The sequence below is a fragment of the Anser brachyrhynchus genome, assembly GCF_964034855.1.
Source record: "Anser brachyrhynchus genome assembly, chromosome: 23".
NCBI classification, from domain to species: Eukaryota; Metazoa; Chordata; class Aves; order Anseriformes; family Anatidae; genus Anser; species Anser brachyrhynchus.
Window position 1 is genome coordinate 3,400,939 of NC_137716.1, and position 16,427 is coordinate 3,417,365.

Here is a 16,427-nt window from a genome sequence, read left to right on the forward strand (position 1 = left end):
AGCCCTCAATAGGGGGGGGGGCTCGGCCCCCCCCCCCCATGGGGGTGCAGCACCAGCCCCCGGGGTGCCGCATGGGGCCCCCCCGGCGGTGCTGCAGGGACCCCCCCGCTTTCCCCCCGTGCACCCCCCAGTGCCCCCCCACCGGTGGTGCGGGGGTGCCCCCCCCCCAAGGCCGCTCCCCGGTTGGCGGTGCGGGGGGGGCGGAGCGCGGGGGGGGGGGGGCGGGGGGAGGCGGGCCCGGCCCCACGGAAGCGGCCGCGCCGTTTCCTGCACGGGGGGGGCACGAGGGGGGAGCACGGGGTGAGTGCGGGGCTGGGGGGGGCACGGAGCATGGGGGGGGTATGGGGTGAGTGCGGGGCTGGGGGGGCATGGAGCATGGGGGGGGCATGGGGTGAGTGCGGGGCTGGGGGGGCACGGAGCATGGGGGGGGCATGGGGTGAGTGTGGGGCTGGGGGGCACGGGGGGGCACAGGGCATGTGCAGGGCTGGGGGCACGGGGGGGGCCATGGGGTGAGTGCGGGGCTGGGGGACATTGGGGAGGCAAGGGATGGGGGCGCAGGGCGCGGTGGGGGTGCTTGGGGGGGTCACCATTGCTACTGGGTGCCCCCCCGTCCCCCAGCTGTCCGGGGGTCCCTAATGCTCTCCGGGGGTCCCCAGGCCTGGCCAGGTGTCCCCAGCGCTGCTCAGGGGTCCCCAAAGGTGCCATAGGGTCCCCAATGTGCTCGGGGTTCACATTTTGATTGGGGGTCCCCCTGCGGATCGGGGGTCCCCAGTACTGCTTAGGGGTCCCCAAAGGTGCCATAGGGTCCCCAAGGCCGCTTAGAGTTCCCATTTCTACTGGGGGTCCCCAATGCTGCTATAGGGTCCCCAATGTGCTCGGGGTTCACATTTCTCCCGGGGGTCCCCAGTGCTGCTCAGGGGTCCCAAGCGATGCCAGGTTGCCCCCACTGCTGCCCAGGTGCCCCCGTTGCCCCCCAGGTGTCCCCACTGCTGCTTGGGATGTCCCTTCAGGTGCCGCAGCCCTGCCCAGGTGCCCCCAATTTTCTCCAGGTGCCCCCAATACCCTGCAGCCGTTCCCGATCCCGTCTCCCCACACGCAGCGATGCCCGCGGAGCCCCTGATCTGCGCTGACACGGCCACGCGGTGAGTCCTGGTCCCCAAGGGGACGGGGGGGGGGTGCCGGGGCCACGCTGTCCCCGTCGCGTCCCCGGGGTGGTGACGCGTGTCCCCGCAGGGTGAGCTCCGTGCTGAACCGGGACGTGAAGCAGTTTGGGAAGAAGCACATGTTTGATGCCAACGAGGAGACGTGCTGGAACTCGGACCAGGTAGGGGGTGAGGGTGGGAGCCGTGCCTGCGTTTAAAAACCCCGCTGTCCCCACCCTGACGGAGCCCCGGTGTCGTTCCTGCCTCCAGGGCGCGCGCCAGTGGGTCGCCCTGGATTTCCCCCGCACCGTCAAGGTCTCGCAGCTCCACATCCAGTTCCAGGGGGGGTTCTCCAGCCGGCTGTGCACGCTGGAAGGTGAGGAGCTGCTCGTGGGGTGCCTCCGGTTCCCTTTATCCACGCCTGGATCCCGCAGAGCTTTGCTGTAGGGCCCAAAGCCATTTGTTAGCTGTTCCTGAAACTCCAGAGGGGCTTGGGGCCATGGGCTGGGGCAGAAGGGGGTGCGGAGTGAGGACCCCGGGGTTCTCCGGGACACTTTGGGAACCTCGCCCATCAGGTGGCAAACGCGCTGCTCCCAGCCCTGCAGCAGAGCCACGCAGGGAGGATTTTGGGGGCGGCTGAGCCCACGGCAGGCATTTAGGGCTCCCCCAGCACCTCCACACGGCTGCCTCCACCCTTACGCCCCGCAGGCTGCAGAACGGGCGAAGAACCGGTGAAAATATCCGAGCTGTACCCCGAGGACGTTAACGCCATGCAGATATCCTTTGCCACGTCGCGGCGACGGAGCTGCTGTTGAGGTCTTTAGGTGACAATCCCGCAGGTGCCTGGTGGCACTTTGCTGCTGCTAAAACAGGTCTCCCCCACGCTGGGGTGTCCCCCTGCCTGGTTTTGTTTGTGTTTGTGGTTTTTTTTTTTCCTTTACGGGCCCCGCACAGATTCCAGGTGGAGGAGACGGCTCTGGATAAGCTGAAGATCACCTTTGAGAACAGCACGGACTTCTTTGGGCGCATCGTGGTGTACCACCTCAGGGTGCTGGGCGAGAGGCTGTAGGGCGGCGGTGTGTGTGTGGGGGGGCTGCTCTCCCAGTGCCCTCATTCCCCCCCCCAGGGGCTCTGCTGCATGGGGAGAAACGGGACAGCAAACGCTGCCAGCAGGGGTGCGCCGCCCCGAAGTGCTGACGGATGGAGAGGGGACCCCACCCCATGGCAGCGCAGGAGGGACACTCAAGCAGAGATCCACGTGCTGGACTCGCAAGCCACCTTTGGTGCCTTTTTTGGGGGCGGGGGGGGGGAACGCAGCCCGGGCAGCCAGCTGAATAAACGGTGGTGGCGACCCCCAGCTCCTTCCCGGCTGCTCTTTGGGCCAGAGGCACCCCAGGACGGAGCCCTGTGGGGTTTGCCCTGCCCCGGCCCTGTTTTTGGTTCTGCTGCCGTGATGTTGGTGCCTGGTTTGGGCAGGGGAGAGGAGGAGAAGCTGCTCACTCCTCGTGCTGGGGACTCTGGCTGTCTCCCCCCTTTGGTAACCGCCCCTGAGCTGCTCGGAGCGGCTCTTTGCGGGCTCACAAAGCGCGGGCTCAGCTGTCGGCCGGGGCCGTGCCGTGTTCCTGGCTGGCAGGGTGATATTTCCTGCAGGAGTTTGCTCCTGCCCATGGGTATTTCCCTGGCTGGTTACAGGGCTGCGTGCAGGGAGGTGCAAGACGGGGCCACTGCTCTTCAGTGAGGCAGCTCTGGAGAGGAATATGGGGACACCGGGAGGGTTCCAGCCTCAAAGAGCTTGGTTGGCCCAGTTCCCGATTAGCTGGTGCTGGGATCGGGGGCTGGCTGCTGTGACAGACCAGGGGGATGCAACTGAGGTAACAGACAGGGCTCCACACGGCTGCTTTTAGAGTTTACTTCCAAAAAAAATGCAATACTTGGATGCACGCACGAAGCAGCCGAGCCCAGAGGGAGCAGAAATGCAGCTGCCCTGAGGAGTGAGTGTCCCCGGGTGCGAGGCACCGAGGCCGTGCCGCCTTCCGGGGTGGCATAAACCCGCCGAGGCCAGGCGGTTGGTTCACAGCTTCCTCCACATGCTCCTTGCTCGAAGCATTGTGCTGCTGCCGCCCGTTTTGGGACCGCTGGGCCAGGCCGCGTTGGTCCCAGAGGAGAGCCCTGCGTCGGCCAAGAGAAGCGCTGGTGCTGCAGCGGTGCAGCGTGAACCGCTGTCACTCCAAGCCTTTGTTCTGGAATAGCTTGAGGATGTGATTTTCAATAACCTGTTGGACTAATGAGGGGGAGAGAAGGGAGAGAGATGAAACCCAGGGAAGCCAAGCCTCTTAGAACCCAGGTCTGCTGTGGGCAGGACCTGGTCACTGTTTGGCTCCTGTTTTCCAACGGGAAGCTGGAAAATCCCTTTCTGCAGGGGCCCATCTCCCCTGTCCCAGTCCCGCTGCCAGCACAGCTCTGGTTTGGAGGGGGAGCAAGGGGAACAGGACCTAGCTTGACTTCTCTGGCTCAGTTTCTCTGCATGGCAGAGCAGGCAGCTGTGGTGGAAGGTCAAAGAAAGCCCTGAGCTGGGCTGGGAGCTGCCTGTAGGCTTGCTGCGGAGGGAAGTCAGGTCTCCCTGCCACGTGTGCAAGGGACACTTGCCTTTCTTGTGTCCCAGGGCCACGGCCAGATCCATCGGGGTGTAGCCAGAATCTGCTTCTGTCGTCAGGTCGGCACCGCGAGCTGCAAGCAGGCAGTGGCAGTCAGGGCGCAGCGTGCCCCTGCTGACACGGCGTCCCCTCTGGGGCCGGTGCAGGGCGAGGAGACCCCCAAAAAGCACCCCTCCTGGCCGGGCAGCGCCCCGTGACACCCCCAGGCTGCTCAGTCTTTCCCCCCAGGCACGTCACGCTCTGTCCCCATGGCGGTTACCGACAAGCCGCAACTCGAGGCCGAGGATTTAGCGCGGATCTTCCCCGTTACCTAGTAGGGCCTCGACACACTTGACGTGATTGCCGCGCACGGCGTAGAGCAGAGGAGTGCCGCCGTTCTGCAGGGAAAGGGAAGGGGCTGTGTCATTGCTGGCCTCGCACAGGGCTGTGCTCACACAGCTCCCGCTCCTCCCAGAGCGGTCGATCCCTGACCCGCTGGGCTCCCTTTTCTACCCTCTCCCAGCTCCGGGCTGAGTGTTTTCTTGCAGAGCGGCTCTGCGCAGGTTTTATTCTCTGTATGCAATAAAATAACTGTAATTTCAAAGACAACCTTAATTTCTGAGCGCGGTTTCCTTGTGGCTGGTAACATCACCACTGTGAGCAAGCGAGGAAACTATTTAAAATTATTATCTAGATTAATTTCTCGAAGCAACTGCATGAGCAAGTAAATGAGCGTTGCGAGCCTGGGAAGCAGCTAGGAGAAACGCACTGCTGCTGACTCGGCCCGGAATGATGTGAACTCGCTGCTGCTTTTTAAAATGAGCTTTGCGGAGCCTCGTCTGGGGCCTGGTGTCGCTCGCAGCGCTGGCACAGCCTGCGCAGCAGCACTCACCCAGTCGTAGATGTTGATGTCCGCGTTCCTCTCCAGCAGCATGATGACGATGTCGGTGTAGCCGCCCATGCTGGCCAGGGACAGGGCGCTCTCCCGCTCCTTCGCCAGCGCGTGGGGGTCAGCACCCTGGGGAGACAGCACAGATGTTAGCCCCGCTGGGTGAAGGAGCGCTGCTGAGAACCTGGGAGCTTGGCACGGCCTTGCTGAATGCCCTGGGCTGGCTGATTGTGGAGCCAGGTCCCCCAGTCCCAGCGACCTCTCCTTCCCAAAGTCCTTACCAGGCATATTCTAATCAACAAATGTCTCAGGTGAGGACTTAAAAGCCCTTCTCCAGTGTCACTAAGCTAAGCCTGATGGCTTCTGTTACTCAGCCCTTTCTCCCATCACCAGTAACAGCATTACTGGCTCTGTCTAGAGGTGCCTGGACAACATCCACCCTCTCTTTTGTTAGTCCTCTACCTAAAAACCTGCCCTGTCCTCTGAGCTCTGCTAGCCACGAACCTCTCCTGGATTTCGTTATATCCTTTAGCAACGTATCCCCTCATTTATTTGGGGTTCTGTTTGTCTTTCCGGTAACAAACTGCAGTTTTGCTGCTAACGGAGCCAGCATTTGGCCAGCGTTTATGTAACGTGAGCACGTGCTGATGGGCAGGCACACGAGGACAGAGCTTTGGGGAGCACCTTCATCCAGAGCACACAAGGACCTGGGTCCTGCTCGCCCCCACACAGCCCCTGGCTGCAGGCCCAGCACTTGAGGACGCTGCAGCAATGAGTTCATTAACTGCGATGATACCTCAGCGAGCGCATTTACGGGCAGATTACAGGGCCCAAGTGATAAGTCTGATCTCAAATTGCCAATAAGCAGATATTTAATTACAAACAGTTATTGCTAGCTGTGAGATAAGGCTCTTCATGCTCCTGACTTAGCCCACAGCCTGACGGGGAGCATCTGGCAGCGTCTGAGCCATTAGCTCTGCGAACGTGTCCTGTTTGGTGCCGGGGGAAAGGCTGGCTGAGGCACCAGGACGATGCTGGACGTTTTGGCAGGCACTGGGGTTGGAGTTGGGAAGTTTCTCATTAACAAGGCACTGCACAAGCGTGACCTTACCCATTCCAGCAGGTGACGGACCGTTTCGATCTCTCCAAAGGCTGCAGCCCAGATCAGTGGCGTGAAACCTCTCTCGTCACGTTTATTTACCAAGTTCTCACCTGCACAAAAACAGAGGAGACAAATAGGAAGGTCAAAGCCCCTCTGCTTCCTGTTCCCCCCTGTAAACCCAGCAAAGGCTGTAAAACTAAGCCAAGGGTTTATCAAAGGGCGCTCTGTGAGCTGGCAGGACTCTGCACGACCTGGGATGAGATCCCAAAGACACGTACCTTTCCGAAGATGCTCCTTCAGCTGGCTGAGCTCACCTTGGGCAGCTAGCTGGTGAACGGACAGCGCTAGGGGAGAGAGAATTCAACCATCAGGACAAAATGTTTCCCAGCTCAGCGCCCATCGCCTGCAAGGGGGAGCCTTGCAAGTGCCTGCAGGTGATAACCAAACAGCCCCCATCTGAACCCCCAAAACCCCAGTGGGCAATTAACACCTTTCTGCAGACGCTGAGAACAGAGGGACAGCAGCAGATGGAGGGAGGCTCCAGTCCTACTGTCCCGCTGCTCCCTCTGCATCCCCGTGTCTGCGGCGTGAGGCGCACAGCGCGATGTGCCCAGCTGTACTCACTGTCCAGCGTGGCTGGGAGGGCCGAGACCTCGTTGCCGCGCTGCCTGTTCGTCAGCGTGTTCGAGTGCTTCAGGGGGAAGCCTGTTCCAGAGAGAGGAGAGAGTCACAGAACATCTCCTCCGTGCACAGCGAGGAACCAGGCTGACTCGAGGCCAAGCGCCTCATGAGAACTCCTGTCAGCCCAATGTGACTTATCCGAAGCTGTTCCCTCCTGTCAGAACTGAGCTCTGCACAAAAGGAATTATCCCCTTGCAAGTGAAGAGCCTGGGGATCGAGGTTTGACCAGCGTGCGGGGACCAACAGCTGAGCAGGGAAGATAAAACAGCCCGAACAGCTGCCCAAGGAGGGGCACGGTCCATCTGGGCCACCACGGGAGACAGGGATCTTGCATTAATGGCATAATTGCACACGATATACTGCAGAGGACAGCCTGGGGATGCACTCAAGTTCATCCTCGTATTTCCCACGCATGAAGAGCTCCACTTGGAAACCTGGATGTATTTTCAACAAGCAATTGGTAGTTTAATTAGGAAAGTACAGAGAAAGCCTTTACAAACTCTAGTTCCTCTGTGTGGAGCTGCAGCGACCTCTCACTGCCAACACAAGTCATCAACAAGGCTTAGATCTGGACTTAGCCTTGCTGCATTATGGAAGGGACCAAGAGTGGTAAAAGACTTTTTTCCAGCTGCCTTTTTGGGGTGAGAGGTCCCTTTGCAAGCAGATGACCTCTCCCACGCCGGTCTCCCACTGGGGCTGTGCACCAGGATTTGTGAACACCAGGCTCTGCAATACTCACTGTCAAGGGCCGAGAGCTCAGTGCTCCTCTGCCTGTCCATCGAGGCAGTTGAGGGCTTCAGAAGAGCGTCTGCTCCACCTGCAGAACAAGGATAATTGTTAGGGACCTTGGTGCCACTTCCTGGGGAGCAGGCTGGGCTCCACATGTGGCACAGCAAGACCTGACTGGCTCGACAAGCACCTCACAGCCACCCCTACTGCTGCAGGGGGGTGCAGGAAAGCTGCTTTCACCAGGCTCCTTCCCTGTCTGAATTCCCCTGGAGGGTTTGGTTCTGTGTATGCCCTGTGTCAGCTGTCACCCCCCTGCCACCCCCAGCACTCACCGTCCACAGAGCTGGAGCACAACATGTCCCCGTCTGGCCGCAGGAGCCCCACGGGGACACCCCCATCCTCTGTGTCCGCAGTCCCAGTCAGCTCCTCCGCGGCCGCTGCTCCTTCAGCTCCATTCTCACCCTCTTCTGGAAGCTCTTGGGCATCCTCATCACTCAGGGGAGCCTCCATGAGACGAGCAGCTGCTTCTTCGCCTTCCATAGGGGAACTGCGACACAAACGTGTTAAAAAGGGGGAAAACCTTCCTCAGGGGAACTGCCCCACAACCGTGTTAAGGGGAATAAACCTTCTACGGGGGAACCGCCCCACGATCCCGTGAAGAAGGGGAAAAAAACCTTCTATGGGGGAACTGCCCCACAACCATGTTAAGAAGGGGTCAAAACCTTCCATGGGGGAACCGCCCCACAACCGTATCAAGAAGGGTAAACAGCAGGGATGTCTCCCAGGACACAAAGGGACATCGTGGGGTGAAGGCCGCCCCGTCCCCACACGCGGCCACCGCTCCCCTTAATTTTGGGCCCCTCTTTGCCCCCAGCACCCAGGGGCCACCCCCGTCCCCCCGGCCGCCCCCCAGCTGTCCCCACAGGCCTGGCCTCACCCCCAGCCCCCGTCCCCGTGAGGAACCCCTGCGGTTCCCCCTTCCTCGGGCCCTGGCGAGGCGCGGGGGTCCCGGGGGGGGGGGGGGGTCTCGGTGCTGTCCCCACCACGGTGACACCGGAGGAGGAGCGGGGGGGGGGGGGGCGAGGCCTGCGCCCACCCGAGGCCTCCAGGCCCGGCGGAGGAAGGAGGCGGTTACCTGCTCGGGGCCGCGGTCCGGGGCTCCGCTAACGGCTGGGGGGGATCCAGATTTTGGGGGAAAGACCCCAGGTTTTTTTCTGGGAGGACCCCAGGGTTTTTTGCTTTATTTTTTGGGGGGGGAACCCCGGGTTTTGGGTTGGGGGGAGCGAGGCGGAACGCTTGTGCCGGGGGCTCGGTTCCCGGCCGGGCCGGGGAGCGGCGGCACCGGCGGAAGAGGAAGCGGCGGCGGCGGCGGCGGCATGGAGGAGCCCGAGATGCAGCTGAAGGTGAAGAAAGGTCGGAGCGGCACCGGCAGCGCGGGGGGGACACCGGGAGCGGCCCCGCGGGGCTCCGCTGCACGGCACGGGGGTACCGGCGCGGCCCGGTGTCGCCCAGTCGCGACAGGCCCGGTTACGACAGGGCCCCGCGGTGACAGCGCGTGTCGCGATAGGGCCCTGCGGAGGGCGGGAGGGAGGAGGGACAAGCAGCCCGCGACACGGGGCGCCGTGGGGTTGGCCGTGACGGGGCCGTGACAGGGCAGGGCACGACATGTCGCGACAGGGCGCTGCGGGCAACGCAGAGGCTGGCGGTGGGTCGCGGTCGCCTTCAGAAGGCCGCCGGGGCCGCCGCTTGTCGCGGCTCCGGCAGCTGTCGGCGGAACAAAAGCCCTGAGCCGGGGGGGGACGGGGTGGAAAACCGGACAGTAACGCGGCGGGGTCGTTATAAATAAATAAAATAAAATAAAAATAAGTGGTGCAAAGCGAGGTGACCTCGTAAACCTGAGAGGTTTACGCAGCTGTCAGCCTGTGGAAACGGCCGCCCGAAAGGGGCTCCTGCGTGGGAGCCTGGGGAAAGGTGTGGGTGCGGGTGGGACTGGGTCAGGGGGGTGGGATTGGGGGGCTGGGGGCAGCACCGGCCCTGCCCGAGCCCCCCTGGCCGCTGCGACGGCTGGTGGGCGCTTTTGGGGTGTCCCTTGGGGTGGGTGCTTGGAGGGAGAAGGAGAAGAGCCCTAAAGCGGGGGCAGCTGGGGTGCAGGAGCGCCTTGGGGGCTGGGGCCGGGCTGAGACTCAGAGCCCCCCAGAGCAGGAGATGGCCAAGCCACCAGCCCCCCGCTGCTCCCCGCTGTCTCGTGGCCGCCTCACATTGCTCAGAAAGGGCCCCACGACTGTGGCCCGGTCCTCAAAACCAGGACAAACCCGTGCTGGCGTAGAGCTGCTGGGGCCGGCAACGTCCCAGGACGATCTGGGTCCACCCGGTGCCCGGCTCGTTGCTGGGTGGGAAGGGTGGGAAGCGAGCTGCTGTCTGCCAGGGCGTTGCCTTCACATCCTCGTTAACAGGCTGGCGATCCGAAATGTTCAGGGTTTTTGCTCTGATCTCTTTTCCTCTGTCACAGCGTCGCTTTCGGAAGTCGGGGCCTTTTCCCGGAGCGGTCCCCGCAGGGCGCTGAGCAGCTGGGGTGTGGGAGGCTGCAGCGGGGGCTCTCTGAGCACCCCCAGCCCCCACGGCCTTCAGAGGCTCCAAGGGAGCCCCTCCAACCCCGCCGCCCTCCCCGCTGCTCCCCGCTTTCCCTAACTCTGTTGCTTCTCTCGTTGCAGTTACGGACAAATTCACGGAGAGCATGTACGTCCTGGCCAACGAGCCCTCCGTGGCGCTCTACCGCCTCCAGGAGCACGTCAGGAGATCGCTTCCAGAGCTCGCTCAACACAAGGTGAGCTGGGCTTCGCTTTGGCCTCCGGACCCGAGACACAGCCAGACTCGAGCTCTTTTCCTGAGCGGCTACATCGTCCCTATCCCACCTCCACTCGGGGATGGGGAAGGAGGAAGGGAATCAGCCCCAGGGGCACAGGCGTTGTCTGGGAGGGCGTGAGGTGCTGCGGGACCCTGCTCAGCCCGAACTGAGGGGGCCGAGGGGGGTTTTGCACGTTCATCTGCAGACCCCAGGTGAAACTTTCCAGGCTAACCTCATCCCCGAGCTCCCAGCCCCGGAGTTGTGTGCGGAGACAAAGAAAAATGAGCGGCCTGTCTTGTACGGGGAGGGGGGAGGAGGCAGACGTTAAATCTTATTACCCCTGGCTACACTGCGAGATTTTTATTTCCTACATAAAACAAGGAGGAGGGCGAGAGGAGGGAAGGGGGAGCGGGAAGAAACAAGTGCGAGGAGCCCGCACAAGGCAAGGCAGGATAATGAATCGCATCTCACAGCTGTGTTCCTACTTCCCTCCAGAGCACGGAGCAGAGACACTTTAATGCCAGCCTTGTTGTCCTTCTCCCTCTTCTGCCAGTCATGATTCATTAGGGGTGATGTCTCATGAATAGATTACTGCTTCATGTCTATGCTAATGCACTGTCAGGCCCCATTTTTCACCTTTGCTTTACAGCCCTAGTTTCCAAATTAACCTGGATTGTGACACTTTATTATTCAATTATTTATTAACATTTTCTATACGTGTCTGCGTGCGGCGGTAGGTATATAGAGATGTATGCGTACGTATAGCACGCGCCGGTACGATGGCATCACCGGGATGCAGGAGACGGGTTTCTAATGTTATTCCTGAGCTGTCACTTGCCTTCATTTAATCAAGACCGTCCCGGTTTCGGGGAATGTGTCCGGAACAGAAGGAAATTGAGCAAATTGTATGACAAGTCATGCAGAGGGAAGAGATCAGTTTCCATCACGGGCGCGGTTCGTAACGGGGACGGGGGTGAGGGGCCACGCAGCAGCACAAATGGAAGCGGGCAGACGTGCTGGACACGGAGCGCCTTGTTAGGCAGTGGGGTTTGTGCCGGGCAGGATCTCTGACAACCTTTGCTGCTCTCGTTTTCCCTGCTAGACGCGCTCATCTCCGTTACCAGCTTGCTGCAGAGTTTTCTCCTTTTTAGCCCAAATTGCTGCTGTTCCCCACCTTCTTCATGTGCCGTCCTGTGGATGCCAGCAGCAAATACCGGGACGCCGCGTGGCCCCGTGTGAGAGCAGCCGGCACAAGCGTTTGTGTCTCCTTTGGCCTTTGCTGCCTTCGCGTTCGGCCTCCCAGCACCTCCTGCCCTGGGCTGCCCTCCCGGCTGGGGCAGCGGTGGCCTCGCTGCACGAGGAGGAGCGTGCCGTGCTTCCTGCAGTGGCGGCGCAGGTCAGGGCAAAGCTTCTGAGCCATTTCTTTTTTGGTTCCTGCCTTTGTGTTTACTAGTGCGTCGATGTGGCGAGGGCTGGAAGAAAACGGTAAGAAGGGAGGTGATTTGTTGCAGCTGGAACAACGGGACGCGGAGCTGCTGGTGGTGACATCTCCTCCAGCCTCATTCGCACCCGTATTCATTTTTTTCAAAGACTGCAGCATCGTGGTTGGGAGCTTGCTCTCCTTCTTGGTGGTAGCCTGCGCTGCCAGGCTGCTGGTACGGGCCTTGTGGTCAGATTCCCTCTGTTCTTGATCCCGCTCCCAGTTTATCCCAGTTCCAGGCGCTGCAGCTTGCAGCAAACAGGCTGTGCCTGCCAAGCCCCTCAGCCCAGGCGGCCAAACCCCCGGGGAGAGGGACGTGCTCGGTGCCCTGACGGGGCCGTTGGCGCGGCGGAGCGTTCAGTTAGGTGGCGGGGGGATATTTTGGGTCGCTCCGCCAGGGCCCGTCGGCTCTGCGGCAAGGCACTGGAACAGGAGGGTGTCAGCGGGGCTGCGCACCGTGAAAGCGCTGTCAGGTTTTATCTGCCTCAGAGCAAAGGCGTTAGAGCGGGGTGGTTTTAATTCCTCGGAACGGAAAAGAAGAAAAAGGAGCGGTCTGTGCGGATCCGTTCTCGTGTAATTTATTCCCCAGGTGTAAGTAATGCATGAAGGAAGCAGGATTTATTGGTGGTTTCCAGCCCTCCTTCAGCCTTGCAGCAGCTCTGTCACCGGCTGGCAGAGTTCTCCTGAAACACAGCCTTTAAAACTCCCAGGGGATTAAACCTAGGGAAAAAACTGGGAGGGAGGGAAAAAAAGTTTAGGCGAGGAGAAGGTCACCTCCACGCCTTTACAACAAGCAACTTTCTTTGATTTGGTTGGAAATAATCTTAATACCTCCCTCACCATCTGAAACTCTCCAGGCAGATTTAGCACCTCGCTGATAAGAGGGAGCGCAACGCGAGGCCCTCGCTGCCCCCGCGTGCCATGGCTGTGCTGCTGAGCCCTGCTCCACACTAAGCAGCCTGTCTGGATTTCCCCCGGTCTTTGGAGAACTCAGATCTCCTCGTTAATTTACCGCCAAGCAGCAGTGATATGCCATTAGTGCGATTGTGTATTAATAGCTGGCTTTAGCTCTTAAACTGCATCCGAGCGCACATCCTGGGAATTTCGAGAAAGGACGTCAAGGAAAGATTAAGAAGTCGGGAGCTCTAGGGAGAGGCTTTTTGTTCCTAATTAAGGGCATCACATTCCCGGGAAGAGGTGGGGATGCTGGGAATGGACATCGCTGGCTCTGATACTGGGAAATGATTAAAATCTGCCGGTGCCCAGAAGTGGCAGGACCACGGAAAAGCTGCTGTTGGAGCAGACTGCATCGTCCCCACTTGTTCATAGGAGCTTTGTAGCCACCATCTCTGGCTCCAGTTCTGTCCCTGTGCCCTCACCCTGTGCTGGGCTTTGCAGGCTGACAGTCAGTGCTTCAAAATGTCCAGAAAAGGTGGAAGAAATGGTGCTGGCAATTTGTTACGTGGGGTCTCCTGCCCGTTGTGGGACAGAGCCTCCTTTCACGAGGGCAGTCCGAGGGCGCTGCTCTGGTGCCACGTGCGGCTGAGCCAGCACGCTGCTGGGCTCTAAATGGTTGTTAAAGATCGTCTGGTACCTCTCGGAGCGAACAGGCTGAGGAGCTGCAGGACATAGCTGTGCCTTTTGCAGCTGCCTCTGCTCGCAAACCCTGCTCTCAGCAACGAGATACGGCTGTGAAAACGTGATCAGACTGTGGAGCAAGCGCGGTCTCTGCGGGACGGCTTGTGGGGTTGTGAGTCCCGGGCCGAAGTACCCTCTCCTGCGGAGAACTGCCTAGAGCACTGCATGTAGAGGCTTGTTTCTTTTGTGCTTTGGAGCTATGTGGTCAAGCGTCCTGATGTAGGACAGGCTTTGAACAGCAGAAGTGATTTTGGACGCACTCCAAGCTCCTACCCGACCTCCTTCAGTCACAGAAAGGGGCCCTTGGATTTCCTCTGCCTTGTAACTAGACCCGACAGAATAGGCTTGAGAATTAGCTCCCATGAGAACATATTTTCAAGAGTGCCCAAGCTACTCAAGGACTTTGGAAATAGTTATCTATTGAGCTACACCTCTGAATCGAGCTGTGCTTTCATTGTAATTTGGGTATTCGCTTGGTTTTCCCTTTCCTTGGAGCTACAGCACGCGGTTACGTGCCATGCCAGAACTGCCTGTAGCTCCTGGACTCGTGCGGAGTTCCCGGGGCTTCTTCCGAGCTCGTAAAAAGAAGGGCACGGTGCTGAGTGCTGCTTGGGATCAGACAGCAGAGATTCAGAGCAGACTGCAGGACTGGGAGGCTTGTGGCTGTGAGAACTGAGTAGCAGGTCTGGTGAAAGGAGAGCTTTCAGCGCTGCAGGATAAACTGTTTTATCTGGGTTTGCATGGGGGTTTGGGGAGGGAGCTGGGTTAGTTCAGAGCCTGGAGCAGGCCCACCAGGAGCTCTGATTTCGCTGGCACTTCCAGCCGGTCCTGCGCACTCAGGCAGCTGCTGGCTGCTTGCAGCCTGCCTTACCGTGCCTCTTCGCTGCCTCGCGGGCACATCTGAAAACAAGGGGAATTTGGCCAGAGCATGCAAAGCGTTGGCCCGAAGCAGTAGCCCTTCCAGAAATACGCACAATAAATGTCTCTTTTAAATGCTGGGGCTTGGCACCCGGAGCCAGGCGTCACAGGCTGTCAGGCAGGAGATGGGATCCAAGCTCAGCTTCTAGTGCAAAGCAGCCAAAGCCCTCGGTAGGGCAGGGCTGGCAGAGCGCGCCGCTGCGTCTACCCCGTGCGTGCCCACCGCTGCCTGCTCTTCTCTTGCAGTCCGACATGCAGAGCTGGGAGGAGCAAAGCCAAGGAGCCATCTACACGGTGGAGTACGCCTGCAGGTACGGCAGACCTCTCCAAGCAGGAGGGGCCGTGCTCAGCGGCACGGGTTTGGGGCTGGAAACGAAGCAGCCTGCGCTTGGCTGGCACCTTCCTGGTGTGAGCCGGGAAGGAGCGGTTGGGGGGGAGGCTCAGGGTGCAGGCAGAGCTCTCCGAACCTCGGGGGCTTCGCTTTGACGAGGTGCCCGCTCTTCCCCACTTGTGTGTGCAGTGCAGAGCTGCCAGGCTCCTGCAGGAAATCCGCCCCCTACCTATTTAGTGTCCAAAGCTGCAGAGCACTGCCTAAAGCTGAGGTTTCTTCCTCGCAGTCCTCTCTGCCAAGGCTCTAAAACCATGCTACGTGTGGCAACACTAACCGGTCCTCCTCCCTCCATCCCCTCTCTGCTTTCAGTGCCATAAAGAACATGACGGACAGCAGCGTGTACTTCAAGAGCATCGACAGCCTGCTCAAGCACGCCATCGCCATGAAGGATCAGCTGAACGCTGCTCAGGGCCGCAGGTAGCGAGGGGCTTGGCACCGACCTGCCCGTGTATCTGGGCGCCCGTTCTGGCTCACAGAGGCTCTGGTGATGTAACCCAGCCCAGTACAAACACGCCAAGCGGTTATCTCAGTAATGTGGTTCCAGGCTGTTATTTATAAGAGCGTGCCGCTTGCCTTCCAGTGATTTTCTGGCTTTGTTTGCCATGGGAAGCAAATAATCTTGTTTACAAAAGGGTAACTGGAAAATAATTTATTTCCTTATTTAAAAAGGGATGTTTGGTTCTGTAATACATTAAATATTTGTTGTGTTAAAGGCATTTGGAGTGTGACGATGCTACTGAGATGGAGTAGGTGAGAGGCTGCCTTTGGTACTCTGTCATCTATGTGGATTTTCTGAGGAGAGTCCCTTAGAGATTAGTGGTGCTGACAGATGTGGCAGAAAGATTATGCATTTCTGTATGCCTGCAGTTGAGCTACAGCTACTAAAACATCTTCCAGCAGACTGTCTGAGTCCAGTGTATTTGTCTCTCCTGAGAACTGCGTTGGGATTGGAGTCTGATTGCTTAGGAGTGAGAAGACTCCCAAATGCCCATGCTCACCACGGACAGGGTGCCCGTCCCTGATAAAACCACCCCAGCAGACAAAGCGCCTCTGTCTCTGCAGAATGGCTCTGCTTTAGACATTTCTGGTGCAGGTTCTGTGTTTTCCCAGCTGCCCGTGCAGCAGGGTCACACTGCGCAGCCCTAACAGAGCATTTTTAGAGTTGTTTTTGTTTGTTTTTGCGGTGGTGTGGCTCTGAAGATTGCTGTCTTGACGCCCGTGGGGGCTGCTGTGTGCTGCTCCGTAGCCTGCACAGCATGCTGAGAGGTGTGCTTGTCTAAGCAGCTCTCCCGCTCCGAGCAGTGAGGCTTTATTTTAGGGCTCCCCTGGTTCTTCACATTCCCATGGCTGCTGACGTCCTGCCTGCCTGCTGGACATGACTGTCTCTTTCTTTTTACAGCACTGTTGCCCCACAAGCCAAGAATCCGCCAGCTAGTTCCTGATCTCGGACGAGACTGGCTGCCCTCTGCCTTCTTCTCCAGCCCAGCTCCGTGCTCACCGACCACGTGGAGGAATAAGAAACCTTCCGCTCAGTCTGTGAAGCCGCACAGAGGCCTGCCTGCCTCACTGTTCCCAGTAACGAGGTGCTGCACCTGAGCAGGCAAATCCTACTCCTGGGGTCAGGACTGCCTTTGTGGGGCAGTCTCTTTCCACACTGTTCTGCAAAAGGGAAACGGGGTGGTTCCGCATTCGTCCTTTCCAGTTCTTTCTGATGGCAGACTGCTACGAGGCATTTTTCTCTCTACCTCTTGGCCACAGAAGTATCTCAGAAAAAACTAGGTCTTGCTTTCAGTATTTTGTAGGCGGCTGTGTAAAGACTTAATGTAGGCACACTTCAGCTTTGTTCAGGAGGCATTCTGCGAGGAGAGTTTTTCGTGTGTGTGCCAGGAAGTGCTGAAGTTGGTCTTAGTGAGAACAATAATAAAAAGGCAAAACAAATAAGTTCTGTCTCAAACCTTCCCCTCTTGCTCGCTCAGGCT

At 59.3% G+C, this 16,427-nt stretch overlaps 3 protein-coding genes across 7 annotated transcripts; 2 read left to right on the forward strand and 1 right to left on the reverse strand.

The window, feature by feature from the left end:
- Positions 1–202: 202 nt before the first annotated feature.
- NR2C2AP (nuclear receptor 2C2 associated protein) lies at positions 203–4,384 on the forward strand. Of its 2 annotated transcripts, none has more exons than XM_080565630.1 (6): positions 203–300; positions 1,050–1,142; positions 1,234–1,324; positions 1,413–1,518; positions 1,851–1,918; positions 2,095–4,384. In XM_080565630.1, exons 2-6 carry the CDS (start codon positions 1,102–1,104, stop codon positions 2,209–2,211), a joined length of 423 nt encoding a protein of 140 aa, XP_080421756.1. In that variant the 5' UTR covers positions 203–300; positions 1,050–1,101; the 3' UTR covers positions 2,212–4,384. The 2 variants fall into 2 exon arrangements, with proteins under 2 accessions (XP_080421756.1, XP_080421755.1); XM_080565629.1 differs by lacking the exon at positions 203–300 and adding an exon at positions 322–346.
- RFXANK (regulatory factor X associated ankyrin containing protein) lies at positions 3,036–8,443 on the reverse strand. 4 transcript variants are annotated; one of them, XM_080565628.1, is made up of 10 exons: positions 8,312–8,443; positions 7,509–7,723; positions 7,187–7,264; positions 6,391–6,471; positions 6,045–6,110; positions 5,776–5,876; positions 4,668–4,793; positions 4,107–4,173; positions 3,789–3,869; positions 3,036–3,423 (listed from the first exon to the last, which is right to left on the reverse strand). In XM_080565628.1, the coding sequence occupies exons 2-10, from the start codon at positions 7,714–7,716 to the stop codon at positions 3,365–3,367; spliced, it is 867 nt and encodes a 288-aa protein (XP_080421754.1). In that variant the 5' UTR covers positions 7,717–7,723; positions 8,312–8,443; the 3' UTR covers positions 3,036–3,364. The 4 variants fall into 4 exon arrangements, with proteins under 4 accessions (XP_080421754.1, XP_080421751.1, XP_080421753.1 ...); XM_080565625.1 differs by having other exon boundaries at positions 3,036–3,869; XM_080565627.1 differs by lacking the exon at positions 8,312–8,443 and adding an exon at positions 8,220–8,276 and having other exon boundaries at positions 3,036–3,869.
- A 22-nt stretch (positions 8,444–8,465) lies between these two features.
- Positions 8,466–16,386, forward strand: BORCS8 (BLOC-1 related complex subunit 8). Its single transcript, XM_080565631.1, has 5 exons — positions 8,466–8,589; positions 9,888–10,000; positions 14,304–14,368; positions 14,758–14,865; positions 15,848–16,386. The coding sequence occupies exons 1-5, from the start codon at positions 8,553–8,555 to the stop codon at positions 15,888–15,890; spliced, it is 366 nt and encodes a 121-aa protein (XP_080421757.1). The 5' UTR covers positions 8,466–8,552; the 3' UTR covers positions 15,891–16,386.
- Positions 16,387–16,427: the final 41 nt, after the last annotated feature.

Bases quoted from the DNA above. Each gene is read 5' to 3' on its own strand.
- NR2C2AP (XM_080565629.1), top strand. The intron at 1,325-1,412 runs GTAGGGGGTGAG...TCCTGCCTCCAG, and splicing joins CGTGCTGGAACTCGGACCAG to GGCGCGCGCCAGTGGGTCGC. The intron at 1,919-2,094 runs ATATCCTTTGCC...CGGGCCCCGCAC, and splicing joins AGGACGTTAACGCCATGCAG to AGATTCCAGGTGGAGGAGAC.
- RFXANK (XM_080565625.1), bottom strand. From the start codon at position 7,716: ATGGAAGGCGAAGAAGCAGCTGCTCGTCTCATGGAGGCTCCCCTGAGT. The intron at 6,111-6,390 runs GTGAGTACAGCT...TCTCTCCCCTAG, and splicing joins CCTCCCAGCCACGCTGGACA to CGCTGTCCGTTCACCAGCTA. The intron at 3,870-4,106 runs GTAACGGGGAAG...GCCTGCTTGCAG, and splicing joins GTGTGTCGAGGCCCTACTAG to CTCGCGGTGCCGACCTGACG.
- BORCS8 (XM_080565631.1), top strand. From the start codon at position 8,553: ATGGAGGAGCCCGAGATGCAGCTGAAGGTGAAGAAAG. The intron at 10,001-14,303 runs GTGAGCTGGGCT...CTTCTCTTGCAG, and splicing joins CAGAGCTCGCTCAACACAAG to TCCGACATGCAGAGCTGGGA. The intron at 14,866-15,847 runs GTAGCGAGGGGC...TTCTTTTTACAG, and splicing joins AACGCTGCTCAGGGCCGCAG to CACTGTTGCCCCACAAGCCA.